At 37.7% G+C, this 23,380-nt stretch overlaps 1 protein-coding gene across 1 annotated transcript in view; it reads right to left on the bottom strand.

Annotated features, from left to right (window-relative positions):
• LOC113227250 (ADAMTS-like protein 1) overlaps positions 1-23,380 on the bottom strand; it is a gene marked incomplete at its 3' end in the record, with an annotated part of 291,597 nt that overhangs the window by 142,063 nt on the left and 126,154 nt on the right. The window contains exon 3 of the mRNA XM_026460145.1: positions 16,631-16,774. Within this exon, the coding sequence (XP_026315930.1) occupies positions 16,631-16,774 (144 nt within the window). The remainder of the gene's footprint in view (positions 1-16,630; positions 16,775-23,380) is intronic.

The raw sequence follows: 23,380 nt of genomic DNA, 5'->3' as shown, positions 1-23,380 counted from the left end.
GTTTCCAGTGCAATCCTGACTTGAGCATCGAGTAGAGTTCTAGAATACGACCCTAAGGTTCGTTCGTTCGTTCGTTCAATGCTCAAGTCAGGATTTGAGCAGACTTGAGTATGATTTCAAGCACTGGAAAAACGACCGTAATGGCAAGGACTTGAGTATGATTTTCAGTGCTCACTGCAATACTCAAGTCTGACTTGAGTAGAGTACTGGAATACGATCCTTAGAGCTTTTTTTAACACGGATCTAAAAATAACTGCCTCTATGACGAACGGTTACCGGACTGCCACGCAGAGGTCCCAGGTTCAATTTCCGGGCCGGGCGAAATATTCGTATGGCCTACATTTGTTTCTCTCGTGAGTTTGGATGCAATTTGTGGTTGTCTATGTGTGTATGTCCATGGCACCCGTGACACAGGGTTTTCCCTAGTGCGGGGCTATGTTGAGTGTGTGCGTTATTATTAAATCTTGTAAATAATTATATCACATCTCCAAAAACTTTATCAGACAACTGATTCTCAATTGTCTCTTATTATTCTTTATGCGCTTCGATAGCTACGACGGTTTTCATCCCGGTCACCTCTGACTGACATTTCAAAGTTTCGAGAATATCGAGACTTTTGAAACTTAAGACATTAAATAAAAAGTATGAGAAATGCACTAAATCATCACTTATTTTTATTCTCGCTACATGGCCGTGGCTACTCTGTAGAGTGTAGCTTAGTATAAATTTGTGAATATTAAAGAATGGTAGTAACAAAGTCAGGGGGCCTACCACAATCTTTTAAAACAATATTACTTTAACCTTACCTTGACTTTCCGTACCATAACGTGCTTCAAGTAAGCTTATTGTATATAATGTTAAAACTATGATGTTTTGTTGGCAGCTTTGTGAGTATTCATTCACTCAGTTCGTACTATGACGCGACTTTAACATTAAAGTAATATTGTTTTTATGTCAAATTTAAGCAACCTTGAAATAGTTATTCTTCAGTTCAATCTTGAAACAATATTATTTTCGAATTTATTGTCAAATATTGATTTATAATGATTAAAAGTTAAGTTGAACTTATTTATATATCTCTTCAATATTTTGTTTATTTTTATTTAATTGTACATACGAAATAATTTTGTACGCGATGTTTATTTCGTAAAATTATTACAGCGACATCTATATGCTCCTTTGCGACATTAACAGTTGAGACTCAACGTGACTATTAAGACTCAGCTTGTTTTATTTTGTTTTTCTTCATGAAAATGCGGAAAAATAATTGAAAACAATGTAATTTTAATAGATTTCATTATTACATACTTTACTTTTTATGGCAGTTAAAATTCTCGGAATGTAAATAATAAGTACTGTAACATTATACTACGATAGGACGATTCGAAACATCAAAAAAGAGAGATGGCATTATACAGTTCATGTAGCGTTATTTCTTTCCTATTTTTGGTAAGGAATAGACAATATTGGGAAACCATTCGTTCTTTCTGTCACTTTAGCAATAATACATTACTTGGTTGATAGGTGTGTCATGGTACGAATATGAGTAATATTATAATAAGCTTACTATAAGATTACATTGAAATAAGATTGTTTTTTGAATGGTTATGGTAGGCCCCCAGTTAGACTTTCATAGCAGCCTGCAAACAGGCGAGTAAGACATTAAGCTTTATTTTACGGACACCCTATGAGTTCAAAGACGTCGCCGTGGCGAAGGTGGTGTATAACGCCTACGTACGCAGCAAACTATAATACGCAGCTATAATTTGGGGTACTTGTGAATACAAATATTCTATTATGAACGAATTCAGCGAAAATTGGCACGTTGGCTCTATAGACTGCAGTACGGGTATTACCCATACTTGTATCCTACGCAGTTTGTTGCGGGCATGGTGGACTTAGATTCTTTGTCTCGTAGGTGAAGGATGCTTCTTCTGGCTCAATATTTATCCGCGTTCCATCGTAAGGTGAATATTGACATAATGTCTAAATTTGATCTGCTGGTGCCCACGCGTATACCTTGGGGTGATGAGGGTGCGGTGGCCCCGCGCCGCCGGCCGCGGCTCTTACGCAGGCCCGTCCCTCGTACGGTACATGCAGCAAACGCGCCTACCGTTCGCGATAAACGCCTGATCGGGGACATACACACTCAGTGCGATCACATTGACATATTTGCTGATAGCGTTGAATATACATATATGTAGGGTTGAAAAGAAGTGAAAGGACTTGTAAATTTTTAGAATTAGAATAGTTTAGTAATACCATAATTAAATATACTTATAATTATCTGTTTATGACATGTAAACGTGTTGGCTATTTAGCTGTAAGTTTACAATGTCAATGAATGAATAAATAAATAAATAAATAATAAACAGTATCAGGGACCACATCGAGAATATATCCTTTCTAATAAGAAAAGAATTTTCAAAATCGGTGCACAATTGACGGATATATCTGAAAACATACATACAGCCGAACGTATAACCTCCTCCTTTTTTTTGAAGTCGGTTAAAAATGAATAAGGCTTGAACCAAAACGTTTAGAAATTATTGTCTTTGTCCTTTGTCTTTGTCGTGTCGATATTATGCTTGAGTTGGCAAGACGCGGTTTGGCAAGATTTCTTTTTGTGGTTACAACAATTGTAACTGAAATTTCAACTATAAGTCTATAACTTTAAGGTATATTACCATTCGTCACATAATACCGTTAGTAATTTAGTATCAGCAGAGCTCTTTATGAAAGATCTACTTCTGCCGCCAAGTAGATAGTAACGTAAGCATTATACTAAACTGCCTCCGTGGCCGAACGGTTACCATACCGGACTGCCACGCAGAGGTCCCCGGGTTCGATTCCCGGGCCGGGAGAAATATTTGTATGGCCTACATTTATTTCTCTCGTGAGTTTGGGTGTAATTTGTGGTTGTCTATGTGTGTGTCCATGGCACCCGCGACACAGGGTTTCCCTAGTGCGGGGCTATGTTGAGTGTGTGCGTTATTATATAGTAAAAAAAAAAAAACAAAAAATTATTGCGTTCCGGTTTTGAAGGATAAGGGTGCTGGTGAAATTATAGACACACGGGGTCTGTCAACTTCTGTCTCAGGATGATGGGCGCAGTGGTAGTGCCACTCAAATCTTTGAGATTTAAAGCTCTGAGTGACACTGCTACTGTTATGGATAGGCGTGTCGCTTACCAGTAGGCGCACGATTTATTCTTCCACTTGGTATTAAAAAGCACATGGACACATATAGAAAAAGCTTCAATATTATAACTTTCAACTTTTTGCGTCCTGGTATAAAAAGAAAGTGATACAAATGAAAACAAGCGTACATTCTATTTTTCGCTTTTTGTTTTGAAGCGTCTATTACTGTAGAGTTTCTTTTATCACGCCCGCTAGCAACATCAAAAAAATACACACCGATATAAAACAAAGCCGATACGGTTTAAAAAGCTGCGTAGTCAATGGCGTGTGCAAATGACATTTTCGTGTTTTCATTCTAACTGTGTTCTGCTTAAATGGTGTTAAGAGAAAATGTGATAACTCCATTATAAAAGTTTTTGACAAATAATCTGCTTAGAAAGATTAAACTTTCGTCGAATTTACGACGTAAATACGCCGCATGTAATTACACCATCAATGATGGGGAATAATAGCGTGTTTCTCCGAAAAGTCTTTTATAGAAATGATGTGATAGTAAAGTTGCATTTGTTTTTATGAATCTAGGGCAGTATCCACTTATAAAATGGCTTGTTCGTTATGCGCCCGTGGTGCATGCCCCAATTTTAATAAATTTTGGATTAACACTTTTTGTCAGGTATCTCTATTTGCGTTAAGTACTGTTATGAACTAAAATGTTTCAATTTTGTTGTCAATTATTGTAATTAAGCAAAATCTGTGATTATGTTAGGTATTTTAAGTAAAAAGAAGACGTTTTGCATGTGCAACGATTGTTAGAACGAAACGTCAACTTTTTTCTTTAATTTCGTAATAATTAAATAATTTTGCATGTTGTAATAGTTATAATTTGATTAAAACTGATATGTATATACTTGGTATTTTTGTCTGAATTGTTATTTACATTAGTATATAACAATTCAGACAAAAATATCAATTATTATATATGTTAAAAAAACCTGTAACACAATAACTTTAGCAACATTAGTTACAAACAGTTCCGAAGCTTATTGGCATAGAAAACGCAATTTCTGAATCGCAGTGTTAAGATTTTCCCTAAGCTGTGCACCTCATCTCTTACTAGTCTTTGGAACAATTCTTCCAATGTTAACCACTAGATGGCATTGGCATAGAAAACGCAATTCCTGAATCGCGGCGTTAAGATTTTCGCAATTGTAATGACCTGTCACCAGTATTTTGTATGAAATTAATATGATCTATTTTTTACATGTCTATAGTTATTATTGATCGATTCAACGATTGCATTTCTACGGATCCTCATTACTAAAGAAGCATCTCGAACTCGCGCCCATCTTTCGGGACGGGTTACGAAAACACTTCTGAGTGAGTGTGTTTTTGTTAGATTCGCACCCACCGGGACGTGTCGCGGACTCCGCGCTTGCGTCCTACGGGACGAATCCCTTTTATTAGACATACATGTATTGTAAGCCTATTTGTAAGCTTCTGTACAATAAACCAAGTCCTTTTCACCAAATGTTTTTATATTAAGTTCATGTTATTTCAAATTATTTACCACGGCGGCTTATATTATATAAATATTTTATTTTTGTAAAAGTATTTTTGTGTCTGCCAGTACATTTTATTAAAAAATGCTTTGAATTACATTCATCGTACATTACCGACATCGGGGGCATACATCACGGGGGCATAACAAACCGGGGGCATAATGAACGGACCCCTATAAAACTCACAGTATTAGAATAATAAGATGTATTTAATTGGCACAGATGACGTCGATGACGTCCTTGAAGATGTGATGTGTGACATTGAGTGTCGTATTTTAGGTCCGTGTAATAAAAAGTTCTTAAATCTCATGTTAAAAGTCCGTACTCAAGATGCAACTCAAGCTGTTCAATAGATTATAATCATCAGAGATGATACCATGTGAAAAGTTCGTCCAGATAGGTACTGAAACTTTACCTGTTCCTGCCACCAAGCAGTAATGAAAGCATTACTGCGAGATGAGCATTAATATGTTCTGGTTTTGAAGGTGCTGGTGAAATTACAGAACATGGGACCTTTCAACTTATATCTCAAGGTGACGGGCGCAGTGGCAGTACTCCTCAGATCTTTGAGGTTTAAAGCTCAGAGCAGCACTCTAACAAATAGACTCCCTGCGTTTGGCACGTCGTGGTGGATGCCGAATTTTACGGTAATCCATAACTTGATATACAATCAATCAAAATTCTGCTTTAGGTTCAATTTACATTACCGCGGAAGGGAATGGAAGCTACTGTTTGTAACGAAATTGTACATAGCAGTCCCGTATCATTCTACGTAAGCATTGTTTATAGTGCCCCTCGCCATCATTGATTATGCGGAAAGAGCACTATGACCTGTGCGCGCATAAGAACCTCATAAGTTCAGGTTTTGACCCCAGATCACCCAGTGTACAGGATTGTCACAGACCTTAGTCATTTGACTTCATCCGGTTCTTCGAGAGGCTAGTGCCTCGGGTGAGCCGTGCCGGGTGCTCGTACAGTATCCTCCCTATTTTCCAGATAGATACCGGAGATGTAGGCACGCTCACTTCTCGTTGCGCATTGCACAAGTAACGGTTGCCAGCGCTAAGTCGTCGAGTTCACTACCAAATCTCCTAATTGGTGGCGGAACTGTAAGCCACGTTCACTTCCCGGCGCTGAAAAACGACGTTTCTCCAGTTCATAATAACCTAAGAGACTGGAAGGACCGGAGGGCATTTAGCTTATCCTCTATTAGCTCTCCGGGCTAGAGATGCCAGTCGCAGTGCCCTGCGACAATGTACGGACATAACTTCCAACTTAAAGGGCAACTCACGTGCCCCGTGCGTCTCCTTATTTCAGGCCCTCAACTAGACCGCTACTAAGATGCGCTAGCTGCTCACGAGACAGACGCCCCGGCACAAGCAAAACCGGGGCAGACAAACATGTCCGTCTCTGCAGCTAAGCTCAAACCCCAGCGACCTAACTCCGGGTCCACCAGTAGCAAAGGCGTATCACTGGCAGTAGGCTTGGCCCGGACACCCGCTGTACCCTGGTCTTGCCATCGAGCCCGTAGTCTCTCCGGAAAACCTTATCTCTCGGGTCGGTAGATAGGGACAATTGTGTATGGCAGTAAAAATTACCAAACCTACTACCAATTGTTCTACACAAGCAGCCTGTGATTCAATTATGCTAAAAAATCGCTTACTGCCCTACGAGTCACAAGTAATGGGTTTAAAATGCTGATGGGGTTGCTCCGCTTGTGCAGTGCGTCCACCATGTTTGCAGAGGTGCGGATTGATGGTTTCAATGCCATTATTCGCAAAAAACAGCTTCATTGCTCAGTAGACTGAGCGGCAGATCTGACAGATGTGATCTACCTACTATGAAATCTTTTATTCGGGTCCAGATTGCATAGTCCGACAAGAGACTGTTGGGAGTGGATGCGGGTGGGAGATAGTAGGCTGGCACTTTTTATAATTTCATTTTTGGTTGAGTTTGGCTCGAAGGGACCAGGGTTACTGACTGCTCTAGATTAGTTACATGTAAGGGTAGCTGGTATGATCGCGTCAAGTTGTACCCTTAAATATCTGGGAACAAACCATTCGTATATCATTGACAGCTACGAATATTCAGAAAAGTCAATTGTTTAATGCGGCCATCTCGAATTTGCCATATTAGAAAATTTTTCATTCCTGTAGCACCTGACCAAAGTTCTTGACTACTTTTATTTGAGAGCCATGGGACCATTGCCAACGCTTTGACGGGCAGCCTTCGTCCTAGCTGATGCAGCACTATTCCAAGATTTCCGGATATTTTCGTACTCATTGAACCCTTTCGACCACTTATCCCATAAATAATTTTAAACGATCTCTATTCCTTCTGGGAGAACAATTACCTAAATGTCAGTGTTAATCGAGCCACCTACGTATACACTATGTTGCGCGTTGGAACTATTTACACTTCCGGACACATTATTCGAGCCACCACGCGTTTCGGTATTAAGTGCTCTGAGGTTAAACAATGTTTGATTGATCAAAAACTATTATGCAATTTTGAAACTAGTATCCTAAATGTCTTTTGCATAAGTCCTTGTTGGTAATATGGATTTGCAAACCCGGGGGCAAACTTTTTCTTCGATGATAACACTATTTTTGTATTGTAGCCCTTTAGGATAAAAATGCGAGGTGGCTGGATTTATGTGTCCGGAAGTATATTACTATTACCACTAACATAGTCTTTAAGTGATATGTGTAAGTTTACTAACACTATTGGACTTTAAAAAAATGTGATGTCTGAAGGATTCTCAGGAAAACGCGTGACCTGTTTATTTGACTCATATTCAGTTTGTACGTGAATCAATGGACATAAAATTACGTTACGCCATGGTTACAGAAATTTGCTTCGATCCCGATTCGCAGCAATGTAAATTGAGCCTTAAGGTCCATTAAAAAGTATAGCCTAGTATCGGGCTGTGGTTTTTAGCTGAATAAGATCCTTTTCAGTACTCCACAGCCGCAGTCATGACAGTATTTCAAATTTTATTGTCTGTACATTGTTTAAAATGGTTGCCTCGTTGTTTATTGTTTTACTTTGCTTTTATTTATTTTTTCTTTATGTGTATTATTGTGTTGCGGCGTCGGTAGTACACCGAAGATAATTTCATTTCACCGAAAACTCATGGGAAATTTCAAACTAGATTTCGCACATAAAGTCCGAAAACTCAGAGGTGCAAGCCCTGGATTCGAACTCACATACTCTGCTTGAGAAGTGATAGGTTCATCCCATCATTTGATTAAATAAAATCAACTGATCAATTGATTCTATAATAATTGTAAATTAACATTGAAAAAAAACCACCTCAAAAGTTTAGATTCTGACTTCTTGGTGACAATGGGACTATTACGTACTCCTTTGTACATTTATATATTTTCTTTTCTGGTTGTCAAGGTGACTGTGATTTGTTGATTACACGTATTGTGTCAAGCGTAAAGTCGTCATTTATTTGCGGAAAATAATTAGTAATTTATAATAGCCGAAACGAACCCAAAACAGCATCACGGACCATCTCAAGAGTATGCCCTTTCAAACAAAAGAAGAATTTTCAAAATCAGTCCGTTGTTGACGGAGAAATTGGTGAATACACGGACATGCCTGTAACATTTCAGGATTTCCTTCGATCTTCATGGGATCCCCTCACCAGATTCTGACTTGGTGACAATGGGGCCACCACGAAAGTGCACCTTTTCAAACAGAAAAGAATTTTCATAATCGCTCCACAATTGACGAAGATATCTGAAAACATACATACAGCCGTACGTATAATATCGTCGTGTAGTAGGAGGGGGTGTACAGGGTGGTAGAGATTCGCTCGGCTAGTTGGTGCCCCCTTACTACGTACAGGAATCAAAGGACGAAATTTGGTAAAGAAGATTTGGTTTATTGTACAACAGCTTACAATAGGCTTTCAATACAAGGGTGTCCAATAAAAAGGATTCGTCCTGGTGGATGCAAGCGAGGCGCAGAGTCCGATACAAGTCTCGGTGGGTGCGAATATTACAACCTGTCTCGCAACCTGTCCCGAGATGGGCCCGAGTTCGAGATGCTTCCGCTTAATAGTGAGGATAACCGTAGAAATGCAATCGTTGAATCGATCAATTTCACACAAAATACTGGTGACAGATCATTTACTTAAGGGAAAATTTTAACACCGCGATTCAGAAATTGCGTTTTCTACGCTAATGCCATCTAGCGGTAAACTTCGGAACTGGTTTCACTAATATTGCCAAAGTTATTGTGCTACTGGCCTTTTTTTTTTGAAATCGGTTAAAAAATAGGAAAATATAAATTTATGTCACTGTGCTCCACATCATTTCCGTTGTCGGCGATCGTGCTCAAGATACCGATTATACTCATAAGTGGTTCGGACTCGATCCTTCTGAGAGAAACTACTTATGCCCCGAGGAGCAGCTATTGAGAACATAAATGCACACTTCTCGTTTTTGCTGGGATTTTGTAGGATTTTTACCACTTAAACACGGGGGACGCGTGTTGGCAAAGATAGCATTGGCGGGCTTTACACGGACACTCTATCGTGCGCGATTGAGCGCGCGTGTAAAGACGTAGGAAGAAAAAGGGAACACTCCAACACGCGCCAGTTTCACGCGATCTATCCTGCGCTATTAGCCTTCACGCGGACTCTTTTTCCGTTTTGTAACAAAAACGAACACAAGCAATTTAAAAAAATTAAACATTTAAAATCTGCTTTATTGGCCAAGCAAAGACTGGGTATTCCTTTGCATTTCGCGCCTGAGTTGTTGTATACAATAATTTTCATAATGTTCTTTAATTTTTTCTCTAGTGGCCAAGATGTACGAGCACGCTCTACATTTTTATGCATTTTATGCTATTTTTACCTGTATAACATTTAACATACGTTAGCTATAAGTTAGTATGAAATAAACCTTCTTGACGAACACACGTATTTCTACTCAACGAAACATTTCCTTTCTACAAACAAACAATTAACATTAACAACAAAAACAAACAAATAAGGGTCAATAGCACATTATACCCCTTACAGTGTAGTATCCGACCCATTTATTATTGTTTTAGCAAGTAAATTAATTACCAACCAATACTTTATTGTAAAATACAATACAATACAAAAATTCTTTATTGTACACCAAAAAAGGAAACAAATCAAATACAGTTAAATTAAATACTGATCGCAAACAATAATCGACTTAAAAATGTTTACTTTCTCTTTTGTTTTGTAATTTATTATTTGTTTTAAGTTTGTAATTTATTATTTGAATCTTTAATTCTCCTTAAGAGGGAGCATGCCAAAAAAGTTTTGACGTTGGCTCCGCCCAAATTTGTGAAACAAATACATGCCTGAAGTTCGCGTGACATGCGACAGGAGATGTTGAATTTTGCGCATTAAAAGTATCAAATTCGTTTTAGCGGAATAACTCTAAAATTAAAGGGATTAAAAAAAATCCGTAGTGACAGTTGTCGATCATGCATAAATATAATTAATTATCTAGTTTTTGTCCTAATAGCCTGTAGCATTTCGAGGATAAATCGAAAAAATGTGAAAATTAGAGGTCATTTCGTGATTTTTATCTATCGAGGAATTTTATTGTTTTATGTTTCTGATTAATGTCTATGCCTGAATATATCGTGTAGTTAGTCATACAATATTTTATTTTTAACTTTAAATTGGATATACCCCTATAAAATCAAATCGAAGATTAGGAATTTTTCCTCTGCTCCCTCTTCAGTGCCTACACATTTCATACACTTCATACACATATGCTCCGTGTACACAGCATACTAATTTGCATAGACAACAAGATTTTTCTCTTCTCATTTTAATGTTTTACGCTGAGCTGCGTCTCATGCGCCACGGCAGCACACGTGATACATTTTTCTATTCCTGTTTTTGTTCGTTTTAAGTATTTACTTCATTGTTCGTTCTGTCTTTGTATTTCATGTAATATGTGTGTTTTGTTGGCAAATAAACTATCTATATATCAATCGCGCGCGAAAGAACGTTAGCTTAAAGAATTTCAAACAGGTAACCCCCAGTTCACACGGCATTGCACTGAACGTTTTCTTGCAGTATAAATCTTAGGCGCATAGCAATAATGCATATCTTTCACATAGCGCGAAGTCATACGTTTTTGTCGAATTTTGTTTGTTGAGGGCACGCATAGTTTTGTTAATACAAAATGACCGGCGAATCTTCTGTGGACAACGATTCATTGATACCTTTAGCAGAACAAAGGCCCGTTTTGTGGAATAAAATTATGGAATTGTAGAAACCCAATACCTTCTGTTTTTCCGATGGCAATGCCAATTCTATTATTTTATGCCAATATAAAAGTGCAACAAAGCGTGGATTCATCACAGACGTGTTATCAGGGCGATTGCTGTGTAAATACAGCGGCTATCCGTCTTTTAAACGCATAAATATATCGCGTGGACACCCCGCTGTCTAACCGTTTATTATCGAATAAGTTAAAAAACGTGCAGGACAATGCCGTGTGAACCAATGCTTTTCCGCGCGCAATCCTGTACGCTCTTGATCACGCGCGATTGACTAATTGTGTAAAGGGGGGCATGGACTTGTTTGTAATTGCCACATGGTTGTCTTGGGTGTAGGTACTACGTGAGTACTACTACGAATGCCGATTACGCGAAAGACAATAGTGCGAAGATGGTTAGTTAGGATAGTCTATCGTAGTGCTATCGTCATTCGCGCTAATGAACTATCGCGATAGTTCTATCGCGCATTTAGGCTTTCGCGCAACTGTATTCGCACTATCGTCATTCGCGTAATCGGCATTCGTAGTAGTACTCACGTAGTACACCCAAGACACCCATGTGGCAATTACAAACAGTCCATGCCCCCTTTGCGCGAAGACTGTTGCGCGGAAGAATAAATGCGCCATTTAAGCTTTCGCGCAATCGTCATTCGCGTTATCGGCATTCGCACTCACGTAGTACATCCATTTTTTTAGATCAAAATATATAATTTTGCGCTTTAGACTTATAGTAGCCTCCGTTGTAAGTACTCCGTTGGGATACTGCAATGTTAGAGAAAACCTCGATGCCGATTACCTACCATAGCTGTAATGAGAATTAAAAAGGCTCTAGTGTTTTCTTTGGGACATTACCATTGACTTACAATTATATGGACGTCGGGTCCGCGGTAAAAAGTGTCCGAACTTATAGGGCGTTAAAATCGTATACAGAGCGTCATTCACGCTTTAGTCTTCGTTTGTTCGACTGACAGCAAAGCAAGCAAAATTAGACAGTATTGAATTCAACGTTTTAGCTTCTTCATATTCCTTTACATGTCACTACGTTTAAATAGGTTGACTTGGGACATTTTTTTCGTGGTTTTTGTATTAGACCCGTCGTCCATTTATTTGTAAGTCAATGGACATTACAGTAAAGTTAGCCTGCATGCAATCATACTTTTTACTTTACTATTTACGTGCAAGGTTGATGAAAAACATTGTGTGTCTCACGTGTGGCACGGGAATTACGAAGCTCAGCTCCGAAGGCCCAAACTGTTCGACTTCGGGCTTCTAATAGAGTCCGTTCGTGATTTCTTATTTATCGCCCTAAATACACAATGTACTATCATGTAGTTCGAATTATTTTTATGACTTTAAGATAAAAACATGTAATGTTTTCACATTATCGGCGTAGTTTCTACGGACCCCTTATCTTCTTCATTTCTCTCATTATACGTTTCGTTATACGTTTTCCTAATTCATGAAAGAGTTAACTAATATTTACTAATTATTTTAGTATGGTAGAGTAGGCTGTATGAATTGTATTAGAACTGTCTGAAGAATAAATATAGGTGTGTATTTAGAATTATATAAAAATAAAAGAGCATTGTTTATAAAATGAACTCCGCGGTGGTTCTGGAAAAAGTTTCGAATTGAATACACGTACTTAGTAAAGATTTATTTTAAATTATTTTCCTCGTTTCTCATTGAAAAGTGCCTCTCGCTACGCTAACCCACGGCTACGACCCTTACAGTACTTATAACACTTTTAATTTCCTTTTCTAAGCTATTTTTCTCACTTTGACAGTTTACTCACTTTTCATGTCTGATAGTTTATCTGAAGTTTGTTATTCGTTTTTCCAATGATAATTATTTCGTACCTATTCAATATTTTCCTTTTTCCTTGTGGAAAGGCAATGGTCTTCATATGTTGACATTGATTGACAGATCCGTTATTCTTCTACAATCTATACTTGCATAGACTATCCTATAAATTACTCCTTCCTTTGATATGCAATCTTGGCAGTAAAAGCGTTTACGCTCCTGACCACTCACATTTTAGTTCCTTATTTCGAATTGAAATGTGTCTGGTAGTTTCTCGTTAACAATCGTTCGTCACTCCTAACCGACCTTCAAGTTATCATCTTTCTTAAACCTGGAGTTACTCCTGCCGCGCTGACGTGTCTGCCTGAACTAAGTACCCCGATTACCCACCTTTACGCTCTGCTTATCTGAACTGGGCCTTTCGCGCTGCGAGTTTGGGGCGCCTAACTACAAGCTCCATCTCGCCACAGGACAAACTGAAGCCAGTTCTGCATAACCGCCGCTGTTTCTACGATAACCTCACCGTTCTCAGAATCCAGTGCTACATAACCGCCGCTGCTTATACGACAACCTCTCCACTCCCCGCCTCTACGCCAAACCCGCTGCTTTTCGGCTCTACACCTCTGCTCTCGGTATCCAACCTTGGAGGACAGAGGCCTCCAACTCCGTGTACTTTTCTACATAACACTCCCAGGTTCTTTTTGGTATAAACGTATTGCTATACTTTGTCATTCTCCACACTTTTGATTTCATACCTTCTACCTCTCCTAAGCTTTCTAATCCGACATTCTAGCTCTTTACACCGACAAACATATTTGACGTATGATACACATTTGCTTGAATAATACAATGCTGTAAAATCTTCACTATATGCATATCTGATGAATGGTAAAGTCGTCGTCGTGTGAAAACTGTGCCATCTTCAAAATAATCATGCCTGAAAGTTAATTTTCTTTAAAACATGGACTCTTTATTTTATTTCGCCTTATTTTATAAGCTAGCTGGCCTTTATAAGGAAGCGCCGCTCTTCCTTAGCTACAGGTTATAAATTACGTAAATCCACTTACCCAAAAATAATCTTACGTACTGTAAAGCCCCTGATAAACCTTCTGCTTAATTCAGATTGGAGCATCTTAGTAATTTGCTGTATCAAACCAGGGGGTCGATTCAGAACCATACGATAACTCAGTTGTTGACCGATTTCTTTTCATTTTTATTCACATCACCCGAATCGAACCTCAAACTGTCGTATTCGAAACCTAACCGAGATGACGTCACACCCGTACGATTACTCGAGCTTCTCGACCGGCAAAGGCTACAAACGTTATCCAGAACACAGTTACCGAATGAAAGTTACCGAGCGTCCTATTGTTTACAAAGCAAGAATGTAATACGGAAATATCTTATTATTTTTAATAAAGTCTGGATTTTGTTCAATTTTATTAATTTATTTTAATGTAAGACTAATGCATTCCTATATTTTAGGCCTTTAAAGTCTGAAAAATGTATATAAAATGTTCGTTCGTTTTTCTTATAATCTATTTCACCGACTAACTCCGTAAAAGCTGTTGGATAACGATATCGTATCCGAATCTAAACCGAACGCTTAACTCGGAATGTTCTGAATAGCTCGGAAAGCGCCCTTCGATTCGGGAACGATATCCAACCGAACGATTCGTTTAAAATGTCGAAGAGTCCTGAATCGGGGTCCTGGACTAATGAAATTATCCAAAACGATAAAATATATACATATATACGGGCGAATTAAGAGCATCTTCCTTTTGTATACTGCCTTACATATAATAGTACGTTGTGTATTAAGGGCGATAATTAGGAAATTACGTTTGTTGGAAGCTTGATTACAAAGACGAGGTTTGTAATTTTTACCGCCCGTGCTACATACAATGTTTTTCATCATATTTGTGAGGAAATAGATACAACAATAATATAGTTCTTGCATGAATATCGCTTCATAACGTATTTTGTTTTTTAATGATAAAAAGCACAGGCACAATGTATTAGACATAAAATAAATCATTCTAAACTGCAGAATTAGAATTTATAAAATAAATTTAGTAAAGTATAGTCAAGTTGCAAATATTTTTTTTTAATACTTCAAGTTTATGCGAAATAATGTTCAGATTTTTCGAGCACAAAAATTTTTTGCTTCATGTTCACGTGTAAAATCCATAGGACGATAATGTAACGAAAAAGACGGACGGTCGACTTTGCCTGCATGTCATGACACTGTTTATGAGGAAATGTGATGGATATTACTTTTTTTTATGATAACAAGTGACGGGACGAACAAGTCGTGCGCCTGATGGTAAGTGACATGCCTGTCCATGACAGTTGCAGTGCCATTCAGAGCTTTAAAATACAAAGATCTGAAGGCGATTGCCTTTCAGCCCGTCACCCTGAGACATAAGTTGATAAGTCTCGTGTGCTTGTACTTTCACCAGCACTCTTACCCTTCAAAACCGGAACGCAGTAATGCTCACATTACTGCTTGGCGGCAGAAATACGTAAAGTGGCAGTACTCTCTTTCACAAGGAACTCTACTACCTCTCTACTAACTCTACTACTCTACTACTAAAACACTAAAGAACTGATGTCGGGTACTCAACCCGACATCAGTTCTTTAGTGTTTTAGTTAATCATTTTTTATTGTTAAATCTACAATACAGAATATTAATTAATTCATTCATCCGTTCATAAGTTCACAGCAGTGTACGACGGTGAATCCATCACCTTTGAATTACATTTAGTCAACATAATGTTGTGTTTTCTTCCCGCACTTTCAAAGTTGTTCGAAACTTCATTAGCAGATCACTTTGCTAATTGCATGGACTTCAGTCGTAAGTTGAACGCGGAAGTTAATGAATATTAAATTGATTTTAATTTTATTCGACGCAAAACCGTTATATTGAAAATATCTACAAAGTATTTTAGTTAATACGAAGGAATGGAAGCTGGACCAACGAAGCGCCCCTTCTTGACCGTTATAAATGAAATTGACTTCCCTTAGTCTACGCGTTCTTGGTAACGATATAGACCAATCACGTTGAGTGATTTGTCGATTGTGTTTCCTTTATTGACAATGATTGGTCGAGATCGTCACGTGTAAAGTCATGCACTAAAAAGCAACAATGACAAACCAAAACACTACACATACATATCTCAGTATGGATTAATTATAGGTTATGCCAAGTAGATAATGATAAAACTTAAATTAATTATTAAGTTTATTGATTGTCACAATGTTTTACTTCCTTGATATTCAATTATTTTTTGTGAAACTGCTTCACTAGTTTGTTAAAATTATTAATAACAAAGATCGAACACGAAAAATTTATTTCGAACCGGCTGGATTCGAACAAATCCACGCCATATGCTCTGCACATTAAGCCACGAAACGAACCATCAGTCCTTACGAATTTTTCTACGCGCTTTTTGCAAAAAAAAGATAAAACTTAGGAGTTGAGGAAGTCATTCTTGACATATTGTTTGAAGGAATAAGAGGAGGGGATTGTCGAATAGATTCAGGGAGCTAATTCGATAGTCTGATGGCAGACACAGGAAAAGAGTAGAAATAAAAGTTGAATTGCCCTATAAATGTACGGGATATTTTCCATTTTATAACCTCGTTCTCATACAACCTTATAATTATGTTATATATTTATTCAACTGTATAAAGTTCCAGACGACCGCACCAATTACTTAATCTCAAACTTGGAAATTCTTGAAGATCACCCAGATCAGGACAAATTTTGGAATGTTAGTTTGAGTTAACCGTTGAGTGAGCCACTGAGGTCATGAAAAGGTCACACCGAGAACATACCTGCATGTTACAAATCTTGTACCGCACAGGCTCCCCGCGGCATCCAGCCGGCGCAGAACATGTACGAAGTTGTCGTGACACGCCACCGTCGCATGTACGTGAACATAACGACCACTCGCTCCATTGTGACCAGCCACCACGTTCCTGAGTAAGAAAAATGAAGTATTTTGAGATTGCTTACAGTGACGCTTTATTATCTTATGACAATGTCCGGACATAGCTTCCAACTTAAAGGACAACTTATGTGTCCTCGTCTAGACCGCTATTATGCCGTGGTTTCGGCTGCATGAAGTTTATTAAGACTTCACGTAGTCCCACGTGCCTGTAATTACACCAGCACCCTTACCCTTCAAAACCTTGCCTAAGACGCGCTTGCTGCGTACGAGACAGATGCGCCTCGAACATGTTATTCGTCTCTGCAGTTACCAGAAGCACCGGCGAGTTTATACCCAGATTTCGGGTCCGCCACAGACGCCCGTGAAGGCGTATCACTGGTGGAGGGCTTGGCGCGGACTCCCGCCGACACTTAATCTTACCGGGGAGCCGGTAGTCTTCCTGGAACTCTCTATCTTTCGGGTAAGTAGATAAGGAGCTCCAGGTCAGGTCGGGATCAGTCGCATCATCGGTATTTCTAGTTGCTGTAGCGCTCCGTGTGAAAAAGATCGTCCAGGGAAATACTGCCAAACTGTAATGCTTACATTACTGCAATTGGGCTTTAAAGGGTAAATAACGGTGCTGGTGAAATTACAGGCACATGTGACTTATGAGACTTGTCAACTTATGGTTTTGGTTTTAGTCTGTTGTTACGTTTATGTTTGCTTGCGTTCGTGTGAACATAACTACAATGGAAGTAGAAAAAAGACCACGTCTTGCAATGTCCGTGACCAAGAAGGAATGGATGTCTTCGACGATACATTTCAAACCGGCCCCAAAAAGAATATTGGTCTTTGTGCGAATGTGCCAATAAAACTGCTGAGATTCTGGGGATATCTAAAAGAACCGTTCGATGACTAGTTTGCATGAGTAAAAACAACAGTCAATATTTGACATGTTAGCCATTGATATCGAAAACAAAACATAGTTTATGTTCCTAATATAAAGAATATTTTAAGACGTTTCTTTTGCGTAATTTTACACGGGTCGTGACCCTTCTCCTTTTCTCGTATTTTTTTAATTGAAAATATTTCATAACACGAAATGATTCTAAAATTTTTCGTAAATTGTCACCACAAAAGAGCATTTTTCCATTATTATCATTAGTCAGAATAGGGTGGAACCTATTAATAAATAAACGTGAAAAAAAAAGGTTTATGATCTATGAGATGTCACTTTGAGATTCTGAAATTGTTTATTAAAAAAAGTGTAGGTTGTTAATAGGCTTGTTTGTCAGTGGAAGACATTTCTTTTTCCAATTTTTCAATATGACTAGGAAATCTATTTTAACGCAGCCGTATAAAAGCACAGCCCTGCCCGTACGAATACACTGCCGCTGGGATCCATTTCAAGCCATTCTATCTTGCTTCTTAATTAACACGTTCTCGGTTCCAATTCCGGTGGCGGTGTGTATCTAAATCACGTCTATTTGTTAATGTATAATAGCTATACCACTTCACATATCATTTAGGTACCTATTTGTGGAAATGTAGGTTGTATAAAAGTTGACATGTAATAAAATAAGTATAGTCTTACTATGCCCAGTCAAATATTTACTTACATGGACTTTAACAGACTAATTAGGCGCATTTTTTTTTAAACGACTTTAAAAAGGAGAAGTTTCAATTACGTTTTTTTGTGAGCATGTTACGCGATTTTTTGTAAAATGTAACTAGATGTCAAAATAGTGAAAAAAGAGAGAAATTAGTAGTATGCGTTTGGTATCTGAATAACGTCAGAATAAGTATAAAAAAATGTCAACAAAATAGACAATGAGGTTAGGAATTTGTCATTTAAAAATTCAGACACTGTATAGTACATTTTGTTAATCTTTTTTTATAGAACCAAGTAACGCGAAGAACTAGTCGTGCGCCTCGTGTTAAGCAACTTGCCTGTGAGATTTCCTTGTGCCTGCAATTTCACTAGCACCGTATGAAATTACTCCACGAGTTTGTTATAATTATTAATACAAAGATCGAACACTTAGAAGAAATTCCTTCGATCCGGATTCGAACCTACGTCTTCTAGTAAGCTGTGCCAGACGCTATGCCAACTAAGCTAGAACCAGCGGATCTCACGAATTTTTCCATGTGCTTGTTTGTCGGATCTTTGTATTTGGTTTTTAACGACTTTTTAGCCGCCATCTTTGAGAAATCTGTTACTACAAAAAATCTCTAATAAAACAAGTCATGCACCTGGTGGCACCCTAGGGTCACTGCACCCGCACCCTGAAAATTGATAAGTCTTATGTGTAATAATGTAAGGCTACATTACTGCTTGACGGAAGAAATAAGTAAGCCAGTATTTCCCTGGACGAGCTCTCTTACAAGGATCTGAACGTTTTGTGTTTCTCATTAACACCTAGTATCTATTTACATAACTAAATGTCAACGAATGAGTCGTTAAAATTTTTTTCAGATCTAAATAGTGTATATTTGTTTTTTCAAATAAATCGGCATTTCGAGTTCTGTACAGGTCCCTTATTCACATGTCACGGTTGAATGAGATGATATTAGTTATAAAACCACATAAAACAGTTATTAAAGCGACCTAATTCTGAAATATGTACAGTTACAAACACAATTTTTTTTAAATATAATGGACGTGCTCTTGACCACAGAACAATAAATACAGTACAAGTGGTTAGTTCGCGTCTGACGCGTGCCAACATTAGGTCACGAAAGACCTACTTGAGCTCAATCCGCCAGTTTCGCTGTGTATGGTAGGTATGGTTGTGTCATTCTTTCGCGCAATTCTCTAAAATCTCAGAAAAATGCCTTATTTTGGAGTGCAAAAATGATAGCTGCACCAAAAATATTTCCCGCACAAGAAACGAAAATAAAGCTCATACCCCTGCAATATGGTCGCTTTTTTTTTGGAGAACTAAATTAATAACTCCAATTCGTCGTCGTTCAGCAAGTAACCGCTAGATGGCAGCACATTGACTGAAATATTTCAATATAATATCAAAACGTCGTAATTTGCAATAATAGGTATTGATGGTATTGAACTATCAACGATATGCCAACAGGGTAAAGGTTAAATTATATTAACAATCAAGAATTTGTTGCTTCTATTTAAATTTGAAACTCCGACCAATCAATATCAAGATTCTGTGGTGTTCCAAATTAAGAACGTGAGCTTTGGTGACATCGGTTCTGGTTATAATCGACGATTAAGTCACTTCCATTGTTTTTTTTCTTCCGTGGTTTCAACAAAATTAGCTGGCCCAGGTAATTGGTGTGATCGTCTGGCACTATTAAAAACATTAAAAGTTTATTTTACTAAACTAAAACCAAGCTAGTTTTTGAACTAAATTAACATAGCCGAGCCAAGAACCAAACTAACAACCTAGTACGTCTATTCAACCCCCGCTGTATGCTCTCACCTTTTAGCCTTTGTGAAAATCCCTATCCGATTTTCAGTCTCACGTGAATTGCAAAATCGAATAGACCATTTTAACAGCATGTCGGGTGTTGTATCGACAGCCTGCAGCGACAGTATACAGTTGATTTACTATGTGTTCCTCTATGTATTTATAAAAGTACAAACAAGTTGACTGTGACATTTTTCTGCTGAAATTAATATTAAAAAAATAACTGACAGAATATCTTATGTTAAATGTGCGTAGCAACTTAGAGTATGCCTCCCTGGAACCCAATGTATAACATCTATATTTCGCAGATTGAAAGAATTAGCAAAAATGTATTCGTTACTTATGTTTTAAAATTAATCAGCCTTACCGCTCTTTAAACTATTTAGATATCTACAAAAGACACCATATAGTTCCCCTTGAATTAGGGCGTAAAACGGCAGACATAAACTATCTCATTAAAATTATCACCAATATCGCCGATTGCCCCGAGCTTCTGTCTGAGATTCACTTACGGGTTCCAGCTAAGCATTTCCGTAACGAGACACTGATTCATTTACCTGTCGCTTTACAAAATTACAAACGGAATTCGTTTATATGGCGTGCGAGCAATAATTTTAACAAAGTTTCTGCTCTTTACGATTTCGATTTGTTTAACACAAACTGTGCGTACGTTAAGAAAGTATTATCTAAATATTTTTTTATTACTAAAGTAATCTAATTTTCTTAATGTTACATTGCTTCTATAATGTGTTATGTGTGTGTGTACTATGTCGTTTAGTTGTTTAGTGTTGTCAATACTATATTTTGCTATTGTATTTTTATGAGCAGGGAACTGCTTATAATTATTTAATATAATTACTATTACATTGTGATACAAGCTGTTTATACTTTCAAAAATAAAATAAAATAAATATATACTAATTTATCAACGGCATCTATGTACTAGCGTACTAGATGCGACGTTCCATAACCACGCTGAGTTTCATTTAACATAACATTGAAATTATTTATGTTATTTTAAATAGTTTTCCTTGCGGAAAGGCAAAGATTTTTAGACTATGCAGCCTAGTCAAGTACACAGAAATCGTTGAGCCTAGTCTCTTTTTTATATTTTTTTTAATTCAAGTCATATTATGCATTACTCTGACGCTGACAAACGTCGATGACCATGCGTCGATGACCTTGAGCGATAACGCGCCTACTATAATTTGTCCAATGAGGTGGCGCCGTACGCCCCGATGCGGTAAGAGTGTGATAGTTGGACCTTCCGCTTGATTTAAAATAATATTGATTGCCGCTAACAGATGGCGTTGTACTTAAAGTACACACATGCTATCAAACCAAAAAATATCAAAGCATATAAGAACTGGATATGTTATGCAAACAAGAAACAACACACACTTGGAGTGAAATTGAGTTATGTATTTAGGTAGAACACCAGACGTGTCCTTTACCCGCTCACATAAGATCCTGGCAACATACCAAGCCAAAACGGAGAAAATAAAAGTCCTTCAGGGTACCAACCCTAAATAAGTAACTTTTTAATAGCTAAAAAGAACCTTGCTGCTTCTTATAACTTTATACAATGTCTTTTTTAAAATCTGCTAAACGGATCCATGTCACATGTACTGAAGTACTGTAGATCTTTGGCGTTTTCATTACGAAAACTAGTACATGGCTCTCGTTAACTAAATATAAAGATAGATAATGTTTTCTATTTATTGCTATAGAATATAATAGTTTTCCTATATCGTTCTCCCTGCTACAGTACGTCGGTTGTCTCAAATAGAGATGCGCCGAGTACAAGTTTTACCGAGTAACCGAGTACCGGATATTACTCGGTTTAACATTTGCCGAGCCGAGTACTCGGTCGAGTTACTCGGTTCATTACAACCGGAGCGCGATGATCCTAAAAGCCCCCGTTGCTCTAGAATTAGGCCGATATGTCAATGTAAGTTTATTGTCGCGAGAGCAGAGTCCTTTCCAATGGTGGGCAGGGCATAAAACAAGATATCCAAAACTGGCACAGTTAGCACGAGTGTTTTTACGTACTGCAAGCACTGTGTATAGCGAGCGGTTATTTGCCGAAGCGGGTAATGTGTATGAAGAAAAAAGGAACCGACTATTACCTGAACGCGCAGAGAAGCCTTGTAAATATTCCTACATCATAACTTGCCTTTGTTAAATTTTAAATATTATGTTAATAATGTAAACTTTTTTTTAAATTACTATATTGCTAGAAATTGTTACAATTGTCTACAATTTCTAGTAATAAATCTCTTTTGAATATTTTAAATATATTGTTGATTTTTCTTTATTACGTCTATAGCTTTATAAACTGGATTACAGTGAGACTCTGGTGGTTACTTTTTGATATATTTTTCTCGGGCAAACCAGTTATCGCTCTTCGTCTTAATCTATGATTCATGTTTTGTCTTGTTGTAACACACACGTTGTTAAATGCTTGCAAAACGAGATGAATAGTGTGAAATTCTGTATACTATTTAGCGATGATTTAAAACTTTAAATTTATGTTTACACATATCGAATTCTTAGGGTTTCGCGATTGTTACATATAGGAAATGAAACTATTTTTCCGGATTTCAATCGCGTGTATTTGTTTTTTCAAACAAACCGACGTTTCGGGCCCTTTACAGGTCCCATGGTCACAGTTGACCATTTTGTTGGTTGGTATGTTTACACAATTAGTCGAATAGCGAAATATAAGCAACATACCGATGTAAATTAATATTCAAAGAGGACCGCATCTGCGTCCGCCATCGTGAATGTTTGACAACCAACTAAATGATGTGCAGTGTCTTCACCGCACATCAGTGAAATCCAGCGTGTGTATGGAACGCCGCATTTAGTACGCTAGTACATACTCGTAGATATCATTGTTTAGCTGTATTATTATGGTGTAACGGTTAACATTTAAAGGAAATTAGTTAATCCCAGAAGCATATCAAGCAGTGACACGTAATATAATGTGATACAAGTGTAAACAGACGTAAATACAGAAGCAACTACAATTTCGTTTTCAATTGAGTTTGTGCCACATCAATCAGAATTCGATAAAGCTCCACATGAACATATTGAACGTTTTGTTTGTCGCCATGTTGATGTATTCGCCGGGATTGGCGTTTGATGTTTGTTTGCACCCATTTTCAAATAACATATTAATATTGATTGTATAAAAGAGTTGGGTTTTCTTGATTTTT

This window comes from Hyposmocoma kahamanoa, unplaced genomic scaffold, assembly GCF_003589595.1.
Source record: "Hyposmocoma kahamanoa isolate Upper Pololo Valley unplaced genomic scaffold, ASM358959v1 204, whole genome shotgun sequence".
In the NCBI taxonomy this organism is placed as follows: domain Eukaryota; kingdom Metazoa; phylum Arthropoda; class Insecta; order Lepidoptera; family Cosmopterigidae; genus Hyposmocoma; species Hyposmocoma kahamanoa.
Note: the sequence above shows the minus strand (reverse complement) of the source record. Positions and strands in the feature narration are given on the sequence as shown.